The sequence below is a fragment of the Camponotus floridanus genome, unplaced genomic scaffold (assembly GCF_003227725.1).
Source record: "Camponotus floridanus strain SB8 unplaced genomic scaffold, Cflo_v7.5 scaffold46, whole genome shotgun sequence".
Classification (NCBI taxonomy): Eukaryota; Metazoa; Arthropoda; class Insecta; order Hymenoptera; family Formicidae; genus Camponotus; species Camponotus floridanus.
The window spans coordinates 418,488-443,307 of NW_020229614.1; the positions used below are offsets into that span (position 1 = coordinate 418,488).

The 24,820-nt window shown below is 34.3% G+C and overlaps 1 protein-coding gene across 8 annotated transcripts in view; it reads right to left on the reverse strand.

Moving 5' to 3' along the window:
• LOC105257815 (zwei Ig domain protein zig-8) overlaps positions 1-24,820 on the reverse strand; it is a 142,541-nt gene that overhangs the window by 18,311 nt on the left and 99,410 nt on the right. For 6 of the 8 annotated variants that reach the window (XM_011268722.3, XM_011268690.3, XM_011268699.3 and 3 more), the window contains 2 exons: positions 5,270-5,436; positions 1,897-2,110 (listed from right to left, as the gene is read on the reverse strand). In XM_011268722.3, coding sequence (XP_011267024.1) covers positions 1,897-2,110; positions 5,270-5,407 — 352 coding nt within the window. In that variant the 5' untranslated portion in view covers positions 5,408-5,436. Of the gene's footprint in view, positions 1-1,896; positions 2,111-5,269; positions 5,437-18,159; positions 18,224-24,820 lie in introns of those variants that run through there. The other 2 variants (XM_025411970.1, XM_025411973.1) reach the window with 2 other exon arrangements.

Below are 24,820 nucleotides of genomic sequence, written 5' to 3' on the forward strand. Positions count from 1 at the left end.
GTTCAATTCGCCTTTTAAGTTTGATGTTCTATAAAGTGTATAATTAACACCATTATTTTAATTAAATCATGAAATGTTGCTGAAAAAATCAAGAAATATTAAAAATTTCTCTCTAAGAAAGTTGAAAATACAGAGAATTTGAGGAAACAAAAAAATGACAAGCTGGCTGACAGAGGGGAAGACAAGAGAAGAAGCTAGAAGCATTGTGATGGATGGTAGATAGACACAAGAAGGAAGTACATTGGCAAAGTAGCCATCGATTCTTCTTTCTTAAGCCCACCCTCTTTTCCCGAGGAAAAGACTTCATTAGCCTGACGATAATTGGATACTTTCGTGACTCGTGTTCGCGAAATGCCTGTTGGTCTTTGACAACGTTTTCTCTCGAAGACTAATCACGATAGAATTTTCTCTAACTTGAGGTTTGACGAATCAACGAAAGAATATTTTGATCAAGAATTTCGACAGATCTGGTTCATATCAAAAAGAAAAGAAATTATATCCTACAAAAAACATTCATTATTTGATTTGTACACTTGTAATACAAAAAAATATTGATTATTTCTTTGTTAAATTGAATCATTCTTTAAATAACATTTTTTTATTCTTTAATACGTAATATATTTATATATATTATTACATAATATATTTTTTATTCTTTAATTTAAAATAGTATTTTAATGCGAAATATAAATTCTCTATGATATTCTAAAATTTTCTAAAATTATTATATTAAATAATTTTAAAAATAATTTCATATAATAATTATATATATATATATATATATATATATATATATATAATATTTTAATAAGATAGATCTTTGGAAGAATAAGTGTTTCATTCATCTCAAGAAAGCTTTAGATGGAAAATTAATATGTAATGGACATATGAATAAAATAAATTTTATCTACTTTTTCTCAAGATCTATATATTCCAAAATATACGTTCATCTCTTTACGAATCGTAAAACTTTTACTTTTCTTCTCGTATGTTACGCACGCATTAATGCGATTGCTCGATCTCATACAATGTTCATGTTTGAGTGCTACACGTGTCGTTAGTAATTTTTCTTGGAGTAACTTCCCCGCATTGATTTATAATTCTTTCGTCTGGTAGTTCCCACGAGGCCTACTAACTTGTAACTTTTGCCACGTGCCTTTTATTCTTTTCAGCACTTAAAACGGCTAGCAAAGTTTGCATCAAAAGTTACGAGATTCTGCATTTTTTTTCCGACCACTTTTTCACTGCTTGAATTATTCAGACATGATTGGGTCTCGATAAAAGCTAACAACGATCGTCACAAATTTGATTAATAGTGATAAATCTAAAAATGCGCGTGTTACTAAACGCGAATTTCTAAATCGTGAGATTAAATAAAATAGCTATTCGAAAATTTGATAAAATCTTTATCAATAATGTAGGCATTAGATTTTTGCTAAATAATTTAATTTGTTCGATGCTTTTTCAGATTTCTCTAAAAACGTTTATAATCATATAATTAAATCATTTTAAAGATATCTTTATCATTCGGAGATGATGTAAGAATGTTATATTATTCGCATAAATTATTTAAAACAAATTAAATCGAATTTTCTTTGTAAATGCAGAAAATATTCTAGGCAAGTCAATAATATCCTTTTTTATCCATCAGCGTTTTTTATTTGCACAAATGTTGAATGATATGGTTAATATTTAATCGGTATTTTTGCAAAGAATATTGCTTCAGCGCAACCAACAATTTTACACAATAAAACGTTATTTAAAATTTATCCTGATAAATGAGTCGCTGTATTAATCGAAACGGATAACCGCTGAATTACGATGCGAATTCTCATACATCTCTATTATCGTTGAAATTATCGCTCTGACATTTTTTATAAAGCAGTCATAACTTACCGACTATAATGAGATGAACAGGATGACCGATGGGCGGAGTGGTGGATATTTGGCACTCGTAGGTACCGGAGTCCTTTCGCTGTGGATATCGTATTTTGAGGATCCATTCATCTGTATGAAGTTTATTATGCATCGCCTCGAAACGCTGATCGCTCGTATAAGTGTAAGTACCAACTGTCAGCAGATGAATATCACGATGCCTCACCCACGAGACCTAAAACAAGCAATGAACCATCGATTTTTAACCAATACCTTTAGATATCTTACTTTATTTTCAGAATATGTTTCTAGATTCTTTTAGAATGTCAAGACGAGTGGAGAAACAACTGTGATGGTTATGAATGTGCCTCAAATATTATAGTATTTACATATTACATATTTCATATTAGATTAGCAAATATATGTCAGGATTTCTACAATCTAAATGCAGAAATCTTGAGTTATCGCGTACTATCCACGCGTTTTGCTATCATCGCTCCTCGCGCCCTGTTGCTCGTAAGATTGGACGATAAAACTTTATACTCTCCCTTTTCTAGCCCCGAGAAATTTACGAGTGCAGTAGATTCGCCGCAGCTGGAATACTTCATGTCTTTGTTTAATGCTATATAACCTCGTGATGTATGACTACAATCTCGGCACGTAACGACGACTCCCGTACTTTGCAATTATTTATTAAATAGGACAAATTTGTCTATTTAACTGTCAAAAGTTATAAAACACGTTTTAAGTTTAATTATAATGTAAAATATATTAATTACATAATTGAAAAATCATCAAATTATATTAAATTACACAGTTATCAATTATATCAAAATATTTGATCCTGTTGATTCTACGAGATTATATCGTTAACCAATCCGATAACTGTAAAACGAACTTTGTACGAGTAAAGGAGGGTGCGAAGTGACATTTGCCAAGTTTGAATCACGCTGGAAAGTTCTCGAAACCTTTAATTAGAGCAGAATCCGACCGATGACTCGAAGCTGCCATAACATCCATAATCAGTGCAATTCCCTCACGTGTCGGAAATTGCGCCGTAACGACGAACCCGGCACTTTAATAACTTGAATGATTTTTCTTCCACCATTTAACACATTACACGAGTCTTCAAACTGCACGTAATTCGGGCATACGGATAATATCTGCAATTTTAATGAGAATACTATAGTAATATTCATTAAATCGCATACCTGCTATAATATCTCCCAATGGTTAAACCGGAAACAATATCGTCGGTTGATTTTCGCATAGCGAGAGATATCCAGCATTTATTTATGCAAAACTAACCACGGAAGCAGATAATTTCAGTTCTAGTTAATTAACCCCTTATCTCTGTAAATTTATATTATTGTATACTAATTTGTGATTCAGTAATCTACCTTTGTCCATATATCTGCATTCAAAATGTTTCAGGGAGTCATGCCCATTAATTAAATGTTGGCTACGTGATGTAAGTGAATCTCTACCCTTTTCTAAATATATAGGAACATATAAAGAATCGAAGTTTTATTAATTTAATTAATACTTATTGAAACGGCGCATAATGATATTTTCCGCGCTGCATTATAATATGTCGCGCGATAAATCATTGCAGTGTTGATTAAATCTAGGTCGAAACTCACGATGTGCATTTACGCTTGAATATAATCGGAAATATAAACTGCAAGAGCTCCCGGTTTAATACGATTATCGTTCAAATGTTCCGATGTCGCAGTTAATATGTTTTTTGTAAAAAGAAGTAATCGTCTATTCGCTTGCCGGTGTTCCGTGGAAACTTTTTCGCGTAATAAAATATAACAATACGCGTTTGCGCGCGCATGTGCACGAGAAGGAGAAGAACACGGCTTCGGTGAAAATATGCGACCGGATAAAATCCATGGACGCATGGCTGCCGTAACGACGATTGCTGCTTCTTCTTTCTCGAATCTTTTTGCATACGCGCGGGACCGACTTTCAGAGTTAATATCATCTCTAAAGTGGCGCTTATTCTTGCCATTTCTCTCTTCGTGGCAACCCGCTGGCGCGATGTTACTTTTTCACGTAGCTTCATCGTTTTCAACTTCTTCAAATCCTTTCCCAAGCGTTTTCACACGAGCTAAAGAACTTCGATGTAATTTCGTTCAACCGAGCAACCGCAATTTCATCGATATTCCCTCGCGACACTAATTTATGCGCGTTTATGTGTGCGCGGGCGTATATGGATACGCCTATATACATTTGAACAGTAAAGGCATGATATTAGTATGATATCGTTAATGTCATCCACTTTAATAAAACGTGCGATTGAAACTAACATAACTCGCGTTATGTTTTTCTAATGTATCATCCTTCGCGCTCGCGATTTTTACAAAAAAGAGCACGATATCGAGAAAAGCGACGATGACGAACATATTAAACGGTACACACATAGTTGCGGCTAGCATAAATGCAAAGACCGAGCTTTGCATAGAAATGAGCTCCGGGATTAAAACTGTAACCTCCCAACCGAGTCTTTGAAGACGTAGTCTGACAAAGATCGTTCTTTTCTACTTAACCGCTACGATAATCCTCGAGTAGTGCCACGAACCGTTGATATTCGAGGTCGAGGACGCCCGAAGGTTCTAGAGTGGAAGATAAATTCTCCAAGGATCGTGTCCGTCCTCAAGTTAATTTACCGACCTACTAGAAGCACACTGATTTAACCGCGAAGGAGAAAAAATTTGTCTTACGGCACGGGCGACGAAGCTGGCTTAACTTAATCAACGACGAAAGTCCAAGGCAAACTTGAGATCCTAACGTTTGCAATATTACAGGATCGCAGTGATAATTACATAACTGGAATAGTAGCGCGGATGTTTCATTCTTCGTCGGAGATTTCGCTATTTCTTAGTTCTCTTTTCCGCATCAAATTGCAGTGTAAACATCATTATTCGCAATATTCGTTGCATCTTCATCTTGTAATTTACCGGTTAATTCTGCAAACAGAAGATATAGCTCGGCATCTCGATAATGTTGTCGATGCTGCCCGTCTCTACGTTTCCGAATCCCTTGCATTAATTCGAGCAAACCTATCTCGCGTTGTTCGCGGCGTGTCAGAGGTTCTGTTCACCTGCTGATATTCCGTGTCGAAATCTGAGTTACTACTTGTAAGGCTTAAGATTTGCCTTCTTGGAAGCAACGTAATTGCTTACGTAATTCTGGAATAAGCGGAGTGGTAATTTCAATACGCTGTGACATAATATGTGATTTATCGCATCAATTTCGTGTAATTATAATTACATTGTTTGATTTTGTGTATTTCTTTCGCACTCTCCGCTTCTCGCTTTTCGCACTCTTCATAATAAATTATACAAAATATGATATTTATAAAAATGCAAAGTTATTTTAGACTCACCGTTCTATTTCCGAGATTCTTTACTCTACATCCTAGTTGAACAGTATCTCCGGCCAAGCCAGTGATGTTGGAGATCATTGTGGTATCGAAGTATGGATCAATTTCCGGCATTATGCGTTCTTGGAAAGTATCCACCATGGAAACGCGCGATTCGTACGCGATGCCTTCTGAAAAGATGATTTTCATTTTTTTTACAGCTGATGCCGACATTCTAAAAAAATTCTTATGCAAAGATGGATACAAAAATTACATATTTCGAATAAATAGAACTATTAAAACTGTTGCATTATATAATATTTTTTTAAATCTTGATTTATCTTATCTATCATTTCACGAGACATCTATCTAGGTTAAAAAAAGGAAATTAGACTCTGGCAGAAAAGAATGCATACGCCTGGTATATTTATGTCACGCATATATATTTATACTAGAAATTTTAAATAGAAAAGAACAGGATGCAGTCAGTTGTCTGTGCGAGTCTCGTACATGTAACAAAGCTTCAAAAATATACCGTTGAATAACTCGTACATATCCCGTCCCGCACTGCGGCAAATGCAATCTCGCGTTCGGGTGGATACATCTCCCGTTCGCAGATCGTGGCAGTGTGTCTAACACACAATCGCGGGAACGCATACATGCGTGGACGAGCGAAGTCATGTCTATTTGCATGGAAGATGTTAGCGGCTTACATACCGCGTCTGCTGATTACTATTCAAATCACGATCCCTCTGGATGAAGATAGTTTGATGGCATCGCGAGTTGCCGATTGAGAGAACGCGTTTCAAAGTGAATTTTAGCTGACTCCGGTAAATCGATAAGTCGCATCGACTTATTATATTTTTTCGGATATGCTGGTCTCAAAATTCATTTCTAAAAATTCGCGCTCCAATAATTATAATGTGAACTTTTATTAACTCAATCTTTTGCTGTCGATGTAATCGTACTTATAAAAGAATAGCGGAATATTTAAGATTTATTAACCCAAACACATCTCGTATTCAATTAATATCTGATTTTTGCTTTTCTGGTTTTATGTTTGTGTAAAAACAGCTATATGGTAAATGAGATATTAAATTAGGAGATACCAAGTGAATGTAGTAATTTCCAACAAATTTATTCGAAGAAAGCAGGGATTAAGAGGGTTTATTTCCAATCCACTTTTCGTCGCGTCGTTCGCCATCCTATTACCGCGGAGCACTTTAAATATGTCGTAGAGGCGGGTGGTTCTCGTTCGCGTTGTTCACGGCAGAACGATCTTTTTCACTCGGCACAGCAACAGTTTAATCGGCTCGGTGTCTCGTACTTTAATGCAATATACGTTGCGCGCGGCTGTTAAAACGTTAATAAACGGTCGGTTGAAAGCACTTTCTTCTGTCGGAGCGAGCATCGCGTCTAACTTTGATAAAGTGATAACGATTCTACGCCCTGTATCTTTTAGGCTGGAACAGAGAGAGAAAGAGAGAGAGAGAGAGAGAGAGAGAGAGAGAAATAGAAATGAGTTTTGCGAGATGAAAGGCCCAACTGAACAGGGGAGGCCGAACGAGGGGCACCCTCGTCTAAGCTATTTACTGTAATAAGCTTGGCGAGCCCTCAAGAGAAGATCCTATGAAACTCGCAAATTAACCCCTTCCATTTCTATGTTACTTGGCAAAAGCTGGGGTTTAGCAAGCAGTTGAATTATTCGTATCCCTCTTGCCATTTCGAGATGCTGTAAAAGTATTTTCACTTGCATATATCTTTTCGAAGCGAAGGAACTTTTCGGTACCCTTGTTTCCAACGAAGATTATCTTTTAAACGATAAGTTTTCTATTTCTGCGATAAAACAAATTAAATTATATTAACAAAAATTCATGCAAAATTTTTTCTTATAATTATACATATAATAATAGTTATATATGATTATTAACTCCCGTAAGAGCATGAGAATTATTTAAATAATTGCATTTTTATAAATTATTATCGATCTTCATTATATATGCACACTTCTACAAAATATAACGCTACGTATTATTAAATCTTCCAATTTGTCGAAGAGAAAGATCAAAGAACGTTCAAATAAAAATCTTGATCCGCGAGTATCTTGCACTAAAGAATTTGGAGACGCCATTTGTCTTGGACTGTTATATATATATATTCTCCAAAAAAAGTACCGATAGGCAAACTGCGCGACGAAAATCGCGAAGAGCACTTCCCAGCCAGAAAAATCGCACGTAATCGGCGGAATAATATTCGTGCCGTTGTTCAAACAACCGGAACTCTTGGATGGAACGGGAGCGAATAAAGGGGAAAAATGGTCGAGTGGAAGGTAAAGTGGGTGGTCCCGTGCATTTTAAGAGAAAAAGACAGTAGAAGAGAAAGAGAAAGAAACGTCGTCGCGAAAGACATATGTCGTGAAAATTCTTGCGAACCGGTATGCTGTTGAAAATTCCGGAAATGCATGTATCGGTGCCAGACTACCGGTTCCGACGTTGACGATCCGAGTCGACGGATGCGCGCGACGCTCGTTTCTCCCGGATTTTCGATGCATGTAGAATGCACCGGAGGCGAAACATTATTTACATCTTATGCGTTGGCAACCACGCGAATTGGAAACCTTCGATGCGCTTTGGCTGTAGCGCTTCGTGAGAAATGCCTGCCGCTGGAAAGAGATGTCTACACAATTCGCTGCCAACAGTGGAAAACGTTCTCTATGAGATGGTTTTCGTTGTGAAGCATATTGACGCGACTTCATTATTCGAGCGAGAGAAGTCATATTCGCTCGAAACTGTTAAAACCGCGAAAACTTTTAATTTAATTGTAATTTTTCATTATATAACATTAATATATGCATCACTATTATTGTGTATTTTGATCGCAGCAACTGAATGAACACAAAAGAACCATCTTTAATATAAAATTTTCATAATGCTATTCATAATTAATAAAATTTTGCTGTAAGAAGTAACTTCCGCTTCCTGTACATTACCTGAAATTTGAAATAATGTATTTCGTGAAAGAGAAAATAATTCCTGTTGAAATATTCTCATAATGGCTAGCGCTGTTTTGAAATAATATTTGCATTATTTTTGGCAAATCATGCTTGGCACGTTTGACTGGAAGAAGCATTAAGTTAAAAAATTAAAAACTCGGCAAAAAGTAACAAAAAAGGACAAAAATAAATGTAATATTTACTAGTTACATTATTATTATGGGTGCATTTTTAGTCTGTTTCAAATTTGATATTTATATATAACAACATTAATTTACTTTAAAAGCACAATTTGCTTTATTTAATATATAAACAATCGCTGTAGAGAGAATTATAGCACAATAACAAATTAATTATTAATATACTACTAAATTATGTTGATAAAGAATATTACTGAATGTTATAATATAATAATTTAACAAAATAAATAGATGTATCCGCTGTATACGTGTATATATATATATATATAAAGCTTATAAATATTAAATTTTATATATATATATATATATAAAATTTAATATTTATAAGCTTTAAAATTTCTCTGACAAAGGAAGTATAAAGGAAATGTAAAAAAAGATTTTAATTTAGCATTTAAATTGTCGGCGAATCATTTTTTGAGATTAAATATCAGCAGGAAAGATTTAGCAAAAAGTATTTTGTCTAGTACCATGTACATCCAGTACATCCTGAAAAAAAGACTACTCTCGGAAAAAGTCGTAAGACGACTAGAAAGATCTCGCGGGAATAATATCCACCTCTCGTTGTTCAAACAACTAGGACGACGAGCAGAGTAAAGGTGGTTGGAAAAATGAGCAAGAAGTGAAAAGCAAAATGGAGAACTCAGAGATGTGCAGCTTCGAGTACAATAGAGCGTCATCTAAGAAGATGTTAGCAAAACATACATCGAATACATCGAATGTTCCACGACAAAGTATGGCATTCGAGAGAAAGGGTGATGTTCTTTCACGATGTTTACCAAAAGATTACGAAGTTTATGACAGCGAAATAAGAATGTTTTACAAATCAACACGAGTCGTATAAATGAAGTAAGTAAAATCATATAGTATATATTATTAAATTATACAAAACGTTCTCTTAAGATAACATACATATCAAAGAAGGACACGCATGGTTAACGCTATGAAATTTTTAAAAAAATTGTTTAGAAAATAATATAATAAAAAATTTCATGATATATATATCAACAACATATATATTTGAGAAATATATTTTAGAAGCATATTATATTTATATCTGGTGCACAGAGAGAGCATTATTTCAGCATTGTCTGAAACTTAAACGAATTACATATAGTCGACTAGAGAAGATCTGTAAACTACTTGGCGGGCTATATCATGAAAGATTATCGAGGAAGAAGAAACTGTCGTTGGAAGAAGTCGTTGAACGACTTGGCGGGCCGCTCGGGAATTACGTTTTCTCTTCTCTCGTGAGCCGACAAGGAAAAGCGATGGGAAAAGCGCGGCTCAACGGAAAAGTCGTAAAGCGAGGTCTCGAAGTACGAGGAAATATCCGGAATGTATGTACGTACATACATTCGAAGACCTCGAAAGTACAGCAGAAATTCTGTGAAAACAGACGTCGACGATTGAGGTTGATGGATGCACCGTCTCTTTCCCGGTTCGTGTGCATTTTAAGGCTCGCCGCAAGAAACCGGGCGCGCGAAGAATGCACCGCGAGCGAATGCCACTTGCGAGTCTCGCGCGGTTCCATCGTGGTAACATTGGTGAATATCGGTTTTTGCTGTCTATAAAATATGCTCCAGTTACTCGGGCGGTGACGCATATATGGCAAACATAATAGAATTTTTTATTTTGGGGAAAAAACGATAAGAGGAATTTTGTCGGCGATTTCGCAGTTTTTTCAGTCAAGTAGTGAGAAGAATAAATTTTCGCAAAGAATTGTCTGACAAAGATAAATCATGATACGTATGCAATGTTATTAGAGATTATATGCTAATTGTGCGCTTTTATTCTTTAAACATATATTATCATTATATGTATTTATCATCCTCATATTATCCACAATTGTTACAAAAAGAATGCATTCAAAATTATTGTACACATAATTTTGTACATTATATTTATATATACATGTAAATATTTTCAGGAGATGGATGAGTATCGTGACATTATTACAGCGCGAGTGGTCTAATGTCAATTAATGTGCGAAATTGCACAGTGTGCTATGGAATTTCATTAAATTTCCAGCAAGCTAAAGCTATGTGTAATATCGGCACGGCAGACATATCAGGGAAATTATTTGGATCTTTTTTGATTCTAAGACACATTTTCTTCTAAGACAGCATTGCTCCAAATAGAAATTATTAAGATTATTTCTCCCCATTTTCTTATATTTATTTAAAAATTTAGAAAAACGCCCTTTATTTCCAAAAAAAAGCAATATAAAATATATGTGGAATTCTCTAAGCATTATTTTATCAATCGTCGTTTTTCATTGACATGTTGCGGATATCTTGTTCTAATAAAAAGCGATAAAAAAAGTCTGAGAGAAAGCAGAAAGCGAGAAACTATTCTAACCATTCCTCCCATGGTTTCTTGAAATACAGATAAAGTTCCTCTGTAGCAACAACATTGAGAATCAATACGTTCTTTTCAGCGTAAAATGCCAACGGCGATTCAATTTTACCCTCGTGTCGCGTTCTCAAATTCGAACTTCGCGGATATTACATAATCCTTGCATCGAGATACCGTCGCTGTTTGGTCGTAAGGTCGCATCGCACCACATCTGGACGTTTATATTCGTATATCCTTTGCATGTCTACGAGCATCTAGGAATAAACGTACATCGCAAAAGTGGGGTCGACCGTCGTCGTTCTGCTTCTTGTCGTTGTCATCATCGTCCTCATTCGCTTACAGCAGCGTCCGAAGCGACAACATCGTCCGCAGCTTCTCGCTATTTCCTGCAGTCTGCAGTGTACTAACAGTAAAATGCAAATAAAATGCAAGTCTAAATGTGCAGGAATAGCTCGTAACACGTCGACTGTTTACGAAACCACATTTACGTTTTGTTTCCCCTAGCTGGAAATAACACCGCCAGCAGGCTGATGTGGTGATTCGCGCTTTACACGGCGCGAACTTTTCTACGTAACTCTCGACGAATTTTATTCGACTGTTAAGAACATCTAAAATCGCGAGAGATTTCGAACGCGATGCTAAGCGAAATTTCAAGCAGCTCTGCTGCTTCTGCGGCTTTTCGAACGCGATCGATCGAGAAGCACCATAAAGTAAATGCGATCTCCGGCCATTAGGCACACCTATAATTACATTAATATTAGCGTTACCTCGATTCGTAGTTCTTCTCTCCAACACGTGAAATTTTCATGATGAAACTTTGTTTCGAGCGATCATTCATAATTTGTGGAGATATAACGCGCTTTATCCCGCGCGAAATAACGACGGCATTATTACGACAATATAACAATTACAACGCTTTCTCTTAATCTCTTAGAATTATCAACGAGATATTACCGACGACGATATCACTTTCCGCATGTTTTTGCGAAGAGAGGAAGAAACACAATGTGCCGCGCGAAGCAGTTAAAAAGCAATGACCTGATGGTGCATACGGATAGGCCGATTGCGCTGCACTACTCTCCATCTTTCTTCTCTTTTTCTTCTCTTTCTTTCTCGATTTTTTTGTTTTTTATTCGAGCTAAACGCAGCGCAGCCGTTTGGGTTTAACCCAGTTTTACGAGAGAAAGAGCAGAGCCCCAAAATCACACTCGGGAATATATACTCAGCGAAGTAGAATATAGTTATGACAAAAGGAACCACGGAAAAACGGAGTGGAATGGTTATAAAATAATTTTACTTCTCGCATGCGTAATTTCATTTCAACTTTTGCAATAATAGAGTGTAGAATATCTCAGATACGTGTGATTCTTTGATGAATTTGAAACGTACTATTTTCGATTTAAAAAATGTATAAATAACTATTTTAAATAGCTATTTTTTATTTCTCATTTTTTAATCATTAAATACAACAATTTCGACCACTGTACTTTAACAAGAATTAAAATCGAAACAAACTTTTAAAATTAATTACGAAATAATTATTCATTAATTTATTTTATATATTATTTTTGTTATATTCAAATTATATAATATTATTAAATCTTTCAATTTGCAATCAATAACAATAAAACATTATTATTATGTCTGAAGTTAAAATATGACTTAACTTAATAACACTTAACGAAACTATAGTATATATACTTTAGTAGAAGTTTACTCCAAGAGAATGAGAAAAACTTTAAAAAAATGGCAAAAGAAAATTTGACACACAGACAGTTCAACTGTAATGATATAACTCTATAACTTTTTATTACGTAACATATGTAGATAATGTACAAGGAAATTGTGTAACGTAAGAGTCGCAAAGTTTTATTCTACGCATTTTTTTAAGCTTACGACAAACATAAAAAAGCAACTTAATATTTTGCAGGCCGCAATGCAGACAGACAATCTCGAAAGAGTTAACTCGCGGTTTTAAAAGTTCTGCCCATGTCGTGGTCGAACGTGTAACGCGGTCGATAGGGTCGACGGACAAAAAGAAAAAGAAAACGTCGATATCGATGGAAAAGCGATGAAGTACGCGAAGACATAAAGAAGAAAATATAAGATATCGGGCGTGTGGAAAATTGTCGGGCGTTCTTGCGCCCTGATCGATATTTGCTTCACGTTTCCTTCCTTTGGTACATAGTCTTTATCGATGCCATTAACGTGTCATACATTCCACTCGTGATGTATATCACCATATTAATTGTATATGTTACAAATTAATGGCTTAAGATAAGCGATTAAAATGTAATTTTCAATTGCATTCTCTTTCATTAACTTAAAACAAATGTAAACTAAGCGAGTTTTTATCGAGTTGACATTTATCGTTGCTTTAAATATTCTTTGTTAATTATTATATAAAATTTCATAATATAATATTACCATAATATAATCTGTTACTCGAGAAATTTTTATTTTAATTATAATCTGCATAAGAAGATTTAAGGTACTTGAAAAACCAATTAAAATGAAAGCACGATATTAACAACAAATAATTAATGTTCGTTGTTTGTATCGATTATATACCGTCGTTAATATACCGTCGTTAATATACCGAGTTTTGTGTACAATTCACCTGACTGTATTGGCGTTACACAATTTTACGGGACAAAAAGGCGCGTGATGGATGAAGAATGTACGAACGCCCTTACGCTGCAAAATTCATTTTATCCCGGTGGCCGCGCCTCGACTCGACACAGGGGTGAGCCGCAATGGTGTAAAACATTACTCTACATTACACTTCACAAAGGTGGAGAGCACTTGGTAAATTATTCCAGCGGCTTCTTCTTGCCAGGTCGGAGGTGGCAGCGACGGCGGAGACGAAGAGACGTTCAGCACGCGTGGAATTGCAGTCGGCGGAATTGCTGCACGAGTGCATTATCTGCCTGAATTATCGCGTTTAATGACCAGAATTTTGGATAAAACAAGATTTTAGACAATCTCGAGGCGTAGGCAGCTTGTCGTATTTCCGACCTAACAGTCTGTTGTACGCTGACTTTTACTACTGATCTTCTGTCAATGTAATGAGATAAATTTCTAAATGTTAAATTTCATTATCCTGTATTTTTAATAAAATTGATTATATATTTCTCTTTAATTTTATACTGTAAAATACGCGTGTTTAATTATTCAAATTTTTCAAATCAATTTTTCAATCTTGATTAGAAATAGACGAAACGGTAAATAATATCTTTTAGCAATGAATGTTCTATTATATAACTATAGAAAAAAAACAAAGTCTATCATTCTAATATTCCGTATATTCTTATTTCGCAGAACGATTTATTAAATGATATTGTAAACGATGCTCGTGTACTTGCTAATAAAACGCTATTACATGCTTCGTTTGTATTTTAATAATGTTTCCATGAAGCACGAAATTTATTATTGTTTAAACTTATATTGATCTCTCTCTGCATAAAATTTTCTCGCTCATGATACTAAACAATATTACATCGGTGCTTCTTTATTTTTAAAGAAAATATGATCGCGTTATTCAATGTAAAGCTTCGTGACTTGATGTCACGTTGAAAATTTCTCGAGCCGGATAAATACATTAAAGGCAAGCTCGACTTTGAGAAAATATAAGTGACGTTTCTAAAATATCGAAACGTCATAGTGATGTAGCGAAAAGATAAAGCTTCCAGCAAAATAAAAAGAGATGTATCTCTTGTACAAAAAGGAGAGCTTGTTGGTCAAAGATTATTGACTCAGCGCTCGTTTCATGTGCTTGAAACGAGGATGGCTTTTTGTGCGCCATAAAGTGCCGACGAGTAATCTAGAAAAGGACCGAGCTTGATTGAATCAAACCGACGACGAAGGTGACGTTGCTTGCCAAGACAGCGTCTGAAGACAGAGGGGCTGATATTAATATGAAATTGCTCCCGGGCTCTCTTACGCGCCTTGGGGATACCTTACGCGCAAAATTACCTAGAGTTATGACGGCAATCAGGTATTTTCTAAGCCACTCGCACAGCCGCCGATCTAGAGGAAAATTTATAGGATGTGACGTAATCAAATTCCTTCACAAAATTTAAATGAACATCTATTGTTTAGTAAAAGTAATACATATTTCTTACAAAACTTAGAACGCATTCTCTTTATTGTCAATTATGCAGATATTTGTAAACAATATCTTCTTATTATCGTGATATGTTCCCAGCAAAATAATTTTCATTAAATTTGTATATTTTTTATGTTCGTTGTTAAAACAAACATTAATAATGAAAAATTCAAAGCGAAAAAATGCAGTAAAAAAGAAAGCGTGTTAATTTTGTTTATTAGCAATTTTTGCTTTTGACCTAAATTAAGAATACTAATTATTTAAAAAAATGAATTTTTAAATGGATATATATACATATTGCTTAATAAATAATTTCGCTTTTTTATCAAATAAATACGTATTATTTAGTCTATCAAAAGCTAGCTTTTCTCGAATATTATAATTGCATGAATTTTTACATTTATAGGCGCGTCAAAAAATCGCGATGATGTTTGTAGCTTTCGAGACATCAAATAAATCTATTTCTACGAGAAATAAAACGAGTCTTTCATTAAGAACTTTTTTGCTTTTTCCATTCGTGAACAAAGAATCTAGCGATCTTAATACGTCTTTAATACTTAAGGATCGATTGACCTAACCTGGTATTTCCCTCTTTTCTGCAGAATTTTAGAGATTTTTGCGTTTCTTACTTTTTGTCTAGTTGTTCAAGTCTCGTTCACTCGTGCTTTATATCCCTAAATGTTTATTTCAACATTATATGATGCGATAGAAAATAATTAAAATTTTAACAACAATTATAACGAGAATTTTAAGATATAGTAATCGCTTAAAAATTACAAACAACAAATTATATTTTCTCAATGCTAAATATCTTGAATTAATTAAAATTTTGATTCTACATATCATACGTCACCTGCATACTTTGTGGCTTATATTTCGCTTAATTTAATTTGTTTACTCACGCGCATATTTTTCCATATTTAACATGTACTCATGCTAAGTGATATTCATCTCTTTTTATTACATCGGACTTTTTCATGAGAGCGTTATTTTTTGCATTTATCACATACGGTGGAGTCATTTTTGAAAATTTTATCATGCTATCCAAGAGAGAATAATTATCAGATTACGACATTGTTTTATCAGAGAAATTTATCATTTTTTCCTTTTATTGCAATCTATGGAAAGGAATAGAAAATTTAAAAATCCGTAAAATGTTTCTGAATCAAACTTAAAAAGCATTTCGAGACGTTTACTGCAAAATAAAGCTGTTTTATATTCTCCGACGAGAGATGATCCCTCCATTATATTGTTATGTTATTTTCGCCGGTCTCACTATTTGGAGCGTTGGTAGTTAATTTGGCAATTGAAGATGAAGGGCGAAGAGAAATCACGCCAATCTCTCGAAACATTTCGCGTGGATATATATTTCCGTTTCCTTAAGAAGGAAATATAAGATAGAGAAATACATAGCATACTTGTGAGACTTTTCTATCGCGCCAGGATGACATTGCCACAAAATTCTTGGAGGGTGGTTGCGACAGACATGGTTTCCATACTACTTCTTTCATCTCACGGAAGAAAATTTAATTTTGTTCCCGTCAATGTCGTCGCGCGCGCACGCCGATATTATCACAAACGATTTTTATGCGATCAAAACAAAGGGCTTTTCTTGATAAAAATATATCACGAAAGATATCTCGCTTTGGGGTATTCGAAAGAATGGCTATATAAAAAAATGTTAGTGCGAGCAAAAATTGGTTTATGAATATTGCTTTCAAATTTAATAAACATAATTTGTAAAAAAAAAACAAAAGAATTTAATATAATGTCACCTTTAGGACGAGGAAACTCATTCTTTATAAAATTTTCCCCAAGAATTGCATATTCATAGAAATACTGTGCACTTGTTGGCACAGTTCCAAAATTAATCTTATAAAAGTTGAGGAAACATGATGGAAAATTAATGTCTTCTCTAAAATATTAACGCTAAGGCGCACACGATTCCGAATTATCTATTTATGCCATTATTGAAATATATTTCGAATGAACATATGCATCACACACACACACACACACACACACACTGTTTATACATGGCGCAATATTCGCTATTAGAAAGCCTCCACAAATTACATAATTACATAATACTGTTACGTACATATTTGCGAACCACATGCATATATGCGAAATGTGATTTTCCACATATTGATTAAACGATCAATACTATCGATATCCTTAGAAAGGATATTCTATATCCATCATAGTGTAATAAAACGGATGCAATAAAAAATAAATCAAACACTTCCGAGAGCAAATGGTTTCGAAAACAAAATGCGATAGTAGCATTTTTGTCGTTCGCCTCGATGATCGATGCCGATCTATATGTGACATAGCTAGTCGTTATAACGTTATCTCGGTTAGGAGTGAGACTCTCGCGCACTTGTTCAATAAATTCGGTTAATGGTATTAAAGCATAGCTTACAGAGCACGTTTTCCGAAGGAACGCCGGAATCTCTGTACCGGTTTTATGCCTCGCCGCAACAATGCACTTACATGGATGCTTTCGACGGAAACTCATCAATGTTAACGACATTTTATGTACACGGAAATGGAATTGCTGCAACATGAAGATTCTATCGAGTACTGGAAGTTATGTTCCTTTTGATCACGATTTTCTCTTTACACGCGAAATAAAGTAGAGAGAGATTTTTCTTTTGTTAAATTTCTTTCTATTGTCTACTGCCTTGGTAAGTTTGCAAAGGGGGGTTTTTATCAAGGATCAAGGATTTCGCGTTCACGCGAATAGATCATTGAGAGCTTGCGCTTAACGATTATTTTCGTGTTGTGCTATATCTGATAAATATACACATAATTCGTGTAAAATAATGGCAAGCTTTTCTTATTTGTACATTCTCATTCTAAATTTCGATTTTTTACATATAAATAATCTTTTGTGACATGTTATTACTCACATTGCTTTGGTATTTTTCTCTGTTTACATCCGCTAAAAGAGAGATAAAATTGCAATATATATCTTTTTTCCAATAGAACCGGTATGAATAAGAGAAATTATATAGGATGCATGCAAAAGAAAGAATAATAATAATCAAAATATTCACTGTATATGAGTTAATTAAAAAATACTGAATATGAGTTAATTAAAAAATATTTAATTTTTTTTTGTTAAATTCTGCGCATAAATCTACTTCTACTAAAGAAAAGTATTTCTCGATAGTCGCTCATTCAATGGAAACTGCTTCGCAACGGAATCCCCTTTTTTCGCGAGATATCCGCCATGTACTTTCAAATACTCAACTCATCATTGTCAGTGCACGGTGCATGTTAGCCGGCGAACTCATCGATAGAGCGAAGCATATTCGTCTTGCACATCGATCTATTTTCATTCCGAACACCGCCCCTTCGAATCAACGGAATAGCTTGCTCCGTGCCAAAACAGAAGGCGCGATCCATTTTCATTTTCCCCCAACTTCCAACTCATATGGCACGACAACAACGCTGCAGCTGGAAGATAAAAAAAAAGAAATAATTGCACTGCTATTTTTTTACACGCGTGCGCGAATGAAATATCTTGCTTGTCGTGTCAATTAGCAAAGTTTCCGAAAGCTGTGTTTCACACAGTTATTACTATTTTCGTTGCCTCTTCAATTACAGGTATGCTTCCGTTGCATACTGAAACCTTGATCCTCGCCCGCCTCGCGAGAACAAATATTTGTTCTGCGAAGAGTAATGATAATTCACAGTGCTATTTACGAATGTTATATAAACGCACGTTGTGGTTATAGGTTCTCTTCTCCATTTCTTACCTACCTGTTCAGCAAAATACAATATAATACAGAAATAAATTGTAACACGTAAAATATATAAAATAAAATGTAGAAAATAAAAATATATAAAATATATAATGTAAAATATATAAAATATATAAAATATATAAAATAAAAACTCATATATCTTTCTTCAATTGTCAATTATTTATATATTGCGTATTCGTCTTTCTTGTCTCTCAAAACTAATCTTAAAGAAAGGAAACTGATTTTTAACAACATAGTCTATTTGACTTTCTTATAACAGACTGCAAATTATGCGTATCATATTCGTGCCATTTCCGTATATTATTGACAGAATTCCTTTTTAAATTACTTTTTAAATAATAGCGAACAAGTATCATTTTCCATGGATATAATCCGACTCGTGTAGCAAAGTTGCCATCGTCAAAGAAGTAGAATACTAAATAACAGAAGCAAATAGCTCGAAGTAGAATTGGAAACGTTACGCTTAAGACTCTCAAAGAAGCTCCGATTTAATTAGACGGAATAGCATAGAGGGACAGAGGAGAGAAAGGAAAGAGAAAAGAAGAGGAGGAAGCTCCTTCGCGATTTCCTCATCAGAAAGACAAATGAATGGAACAATTCTTCGTTGAACGCAAGAACATGCATCTGAATTTCCTCTTTAGCATTTCTAATATTGCCGTTTCCGTGCGATATATGCAGCACAAAGTATTAATTATCAATATTTGGGAATATCGATATTTGTCTGTCATACGCCGATAATTTTCTGAACAGTTCTATGATTAGCTTTTTTTTTTGATTCGATGATAGGAATGTTTAATCAGAATTCATATGATTCAATGTGATCGGTCTGGTTGCTCATTTACATACGTGTTATAAAGAGTATAATAGTTTTTTGAAATTTTAATATTTTGTCAATGCAAATTTTTATTTTAATTTTTATTTTAATTATTTATTTTAATTATTTATTTTAATTATTTTCTATAATACCCTATTAAATATATAAACTGCAGTAATTAGCTTCTATATGCTTCAGGAAATTTGCTAACTTGTACAGAATATAAAAAGTAATATAATATTATTAATAATATTAATAATATAATATTATTATTATATAATATAATATTAGTAATAATATTATTAATATTATTAATAATATTAATAATATAATATTATTATTATATAATATAATATTAGTAATAATATTATTAATATTATTAATATAATATTATTACTATAAAAGTATATTCTATAATTTTTAAACATTTATTCTTTTTTAATTTAACCAGAGGCTTATTCGTCGACAGATCGAATGTCTTTCTTATTCATCTATAAAATTGCCAAGATGATTCGAAAAGAATTTCATGAAACGTATCCATGTCTCAACGATTCGTAGAATTTTCTTAATAATAGCTGTGTCGCGTAGCGCGTCATGATGTGAATAAATTATCTTTTCGACGAGCCATTAGAAAGTCGAAAAAAGTCCTTATTATTCTGAACTGAGAAGCGGTACGTAGTCTGGAAAGTAGGTAGTCGAAGAAAATTGCTGACAACCGCAAACGTGTCGTCGCGATAAGGTACCGGCAATCTTAACTCATAAGCTTCTTAAGAGCTTTGCCGTTTAATTAAATGGGCGAGCATAGAAATACAAAAGAAGATTCTTTCCGTTATTTTATATACATCCAACGTATTGCGGGACAAACTTTGGAAAGTTGGTACTGAAGTGCAATTTGGTTCTCGCGACTTAACGTCCTTCTTGGATCTGGAAGCTCATATTTTCGAGAATGGCTCATAAAAGGATCGCGTAGTTAACGTTAAATGCAGTTATATCGTTCCCACTTTTCAGCAGAATTTCTAAAGAGTCTAGCGGTTTCTTTTGAATAACGCACAGCCACTTCTATATACACCGTTGATTTTTCGAAAGGGGACCGAGACGACGGAGATCTGTCGTTTCTAGGAAATATTGCATCGTATTTTCGATGAAACTCTTTGGCATGTAAATTTTCCTTTCCTCCATCTGCTTGTATCAGGCCTCACAGAATAATAAAGAAACGCATATCGAGATGAAATATCTTCTTCTCTTCTACTTGTCGATCGATTTGCTTTACCTTTCGCATCACCTATTTCCCTGTCATCAAAAAATTCCGACAATATAATGCATATCACAAATTTTACTCACATATCTTAATAAATACGTTGATAAATTTACTTTATGCAAAACGATGAGTATCAAAAGGAACTTTTCAGACACACGCGTTCCATTAGATTCTTTCTCTTATTCTTATTTGTTTTTTAAATTCTGTTCGTTTTTACATTAGCATTTTATCTCTTTGCAAAGACAGAATTATACATTATTTCGTAAATAATGTAAAAAAGATCGTCGACCCATCATGTCAATCTAGTGTCATTGTGTTAGGATTTAAGCGAAAATGATAAAAATAATCTTTATTTATCCATGTTTTCGATAGGTAATTATATTGCAATTAAAATGTGAATTATAATATTTTAATGATCTATTAATTTAAAATTCTTCAAGACAATAAAAAATGTTGCATATATTCTCCATCTCCATTTATTTTATTCACATATTTCGTGAATAAAACTTTTTAGATAAATTCTTTTGCAGAAAAATTAATTTATTATAACATTCTTCCAATTTCGTATTTTAATTATATTTCAAGTACCTTAATAAAAAAACACATATGTTTAAATATCTTTAAGCTTTCCTTTCAATTCTAATAATATCCGAAATTACAACGTTAATATAAATCCAGAATTACATATTATAAAAAATCCAATATACATTATAATGAATAAACAGTAATAAAATAATCGACAACTATCAATTGCAGTTTCCATAGCGTTTATATTACAAATTTAGATATGATTTAAAAATTAATTATTTAAATTTATATAAAAAATGTATCTCTTAAAATTTATACTTTGCAAAGAGAAAATGATAAATAGTATAGTATGCATTTTAAATTATGAAACATCGGCGTGTAAATTATAAGAACGAAGTACTTTAGGGAAATGAAATGGAGAGATTTCTTATAAGCCGAAAGACTGAGATGTTCTGAGGCAGTAGAAAATATTGATATCGAGAAGAAGGAAAATACAATCGACTCGAGAAAATCGAGTTTCTTTCTTTCCAGAAGAGCGGTCTCATTATAAAGACTAATGGTACAGTAGTTCGTATCGTTTGAATGATGGAGTCCTTTCTTCGATATCATTCAGTTTGAAATTAGCCGATGGTTTGAAGCGCGAATCATTTCGCTAAAGTATATTATAGTGGTATTTTGTACAAGTACCAATATCTCAAGTTTTTTATCCGCGTGTCTAAAATATTCGTATTAACTTCTGCAATGGCTTAATGGAGAACGTTAAATCATTCTTTATATCTTTGCCCATAACGAAATGCTTCAGCAAACTTTCTTAGACTTTCGGTTACAATTATGAAGGCTCTTTTTTGGAAGATAGAAATGTTTTATCGTTTCACGGCATCGTGCTGTCCTTTCACTTGTTGAATGCGAGAAGTTATGCTAGAACTGTAGATATGAGGTATTCACTTTTCTCTTAGTAAGCATATATATATATATATATATACACATTTTTCCCCGTTGGTGATTTTGCCGCCTTCGATGAAGGATGTTACGATCAGAGACCGTCATCGGCCTCGCACGGCTGATCTCGTTATAAATTTCGGATTCGTTGGCGGAGCGCAACCATATTTCCCCGTCCACCGCCGGAGGAGGGAGAAAAAACTCGTTTGATATTGGCGATATAGCAGCACCGTAAATTGCGCTTTGATATATCATGACGCGGCCGGTGGATATTGCGCGTGCAACGTTATTCTCAGTCTGATCTATGTGTGCACTCGTCGCCGCCGGGACTTTTGAAAAACGCCTGACAAGGTGGAAACAAAAATATTTGCACGGCGGATTGGCCGGTGATAACATGTAGATATCGATCCACGTGTTACACCGCGGCTGCTGCGAATTGATGAATTCTCACTTCGACGGAAAATCTATTAGTCGTACCATAAATCAAAGGACCGAGAATTTTACCCGCTCTCGTATATTTTAGGAATTCCCTTTATCTTAGGTTAACCATTGTAAACAAATGTATTACGTGCAGTTATCTCTCGCTGCTGAGAGTTACTCTCTATAAACATAAGTTATGCAAACGTGCAAAGTGCCTTTATCACGCTCTATAGTTTATAAAGTGATTAATTTAACAGTTAATTTTTTGCGATGCAAATCTGTTGATTTCATTATTTTAAACTTGCAGTTTTGATTCCCTTAGGATGATTAATCTTGCGTTTTATTATCAACTTTCTACAAAATCATGTCCATAACTGGGTCATTTCGGGAAGGTGCATAGCAGAATCAAGTTGATAAAACCATATTTAATTAACGAGTGACGCAAATTAATTAGGCACCTTAAAGTATAATCCGTTTTCCTAGGCAGCTAACCGGCCTCGTTTTTTCCTACAGCGCCGTAAAAATGTTATTAACGTGAAAATTTATGATTCTTTCGTTCGCGTCGCTTCCGTTCCAATTTCATAAACAATAGGGGTCCCGCGTTACATTGTCGAAAGCAATATAAATCTTTTGATTAAAATCTCGTAAAACGCTCTTTCTCTAAAGAAAATTTATTCGTACACGTGTCACACTTATACTTGAACTAAAAATCGAACAATGAGTTTTTAATGAAGGGGTTTGCAGCGCTTGGTGAGCGATGATGGAAATAGATCGATCACAACGAGATCGTATATGCGGGCTAAATTGCGGCACCGCATTTAGACGGCGGACTCCCTCATTAATTAAGTGTCTTAGAATAAAATTCGTATTCCAAGGCTTTGCAGAACCACTCAGAAAACTTAATAGCATGGGAAAAAAGACTCTTTGTCCATTCGATTCGCTTTTCATATAATGCGGCGAATTTTCTCCAAGTTTATTCGCCATTAATCGCCAAGTTGGATTCTATTGTTTGTATCGGCCGTCAAATCGACGTGCTCGATGTAATATTGACGAATGCGGGGAGTTATCAAAACGTACATTGAACATTCGCAGACTTCGCAAACGCCTCGAATAAAAGTTTGCATTTCTGAATACCAGTCAACAAAATCGTCTCTCCTTCTCTTTTCCGTCACTCCTTCCTTAACCAAAGCACCCTACTTGTAAGGATCTTATCGAAGGCGTTACTTCGAAATGAACTTCCGATCGGATCAGAGATTTCGGGAGAAGTAAAAAAGCACGGTCCAGGATCGTGGCGAAGTCCAGGGATTTAGCCTTTTTACGACGAAAGCCGACGACGCCCGATAATCCGTTAGAGTAATGATCTTTTCTTAAGATTGGTAATGACTCTATGAATAACTTGGGATTTTTAACTGTGTAAAGGATTAAATTAAATGTGTACGCAAAACTATTAGATTATTTAAGTATCGTGATCATTTAATCATTACATAAAAAAAAATTTTAACTTTCCTTCATATATAAAATGAAGTATTATTTATCTAAATAATAGTAACATTTTTTAATTATTTAGATGTCGATATGATACATACGAATTGATGTCTGAAAACTTGAGATTATCTTTATAATATATATATATATATATATATATATATATATATATATGCACATGCGATATGATGTATTTTGCAATTTTTGAACGCAATTTCATATCTTGAACACAAGCTTGAGTCTGTGTATTGCATCGTAAGATATTTCTATGTAAGCTCAAAGTCTCAGGAAGAAATCGGAACGCTACAAACTCGAATCGAACGTTTTACTCGCAGTGACGGAAACATCACGTCGTTAGTTAAACTTAATCCTCCGACGCAAATATTGAAGGTGAATACAAAATTACAGATTACGACGAAGCGAAGCGGCTTTCGATCTTAAGCGGCGTCGTTTGAATAAAACATCAATCCCGAGTAAATGTGAGAGTCGCGAGGTATCGAGTTTTACAATTTACGTCCCGCATACTTAACCGCAGCCTCATGTATAAATTATGGCTAATCGTATTAAGCGACAGCCGACTCAGCTGTTCGAAAAGAGCATCCGATCATAATTAACGTCGGTAACTTCGATGACTATGATGACACGATAAATGCAAGTCTCTTAGCAGATCAAAAGCATGAATCATCTATAAGAGAGACAG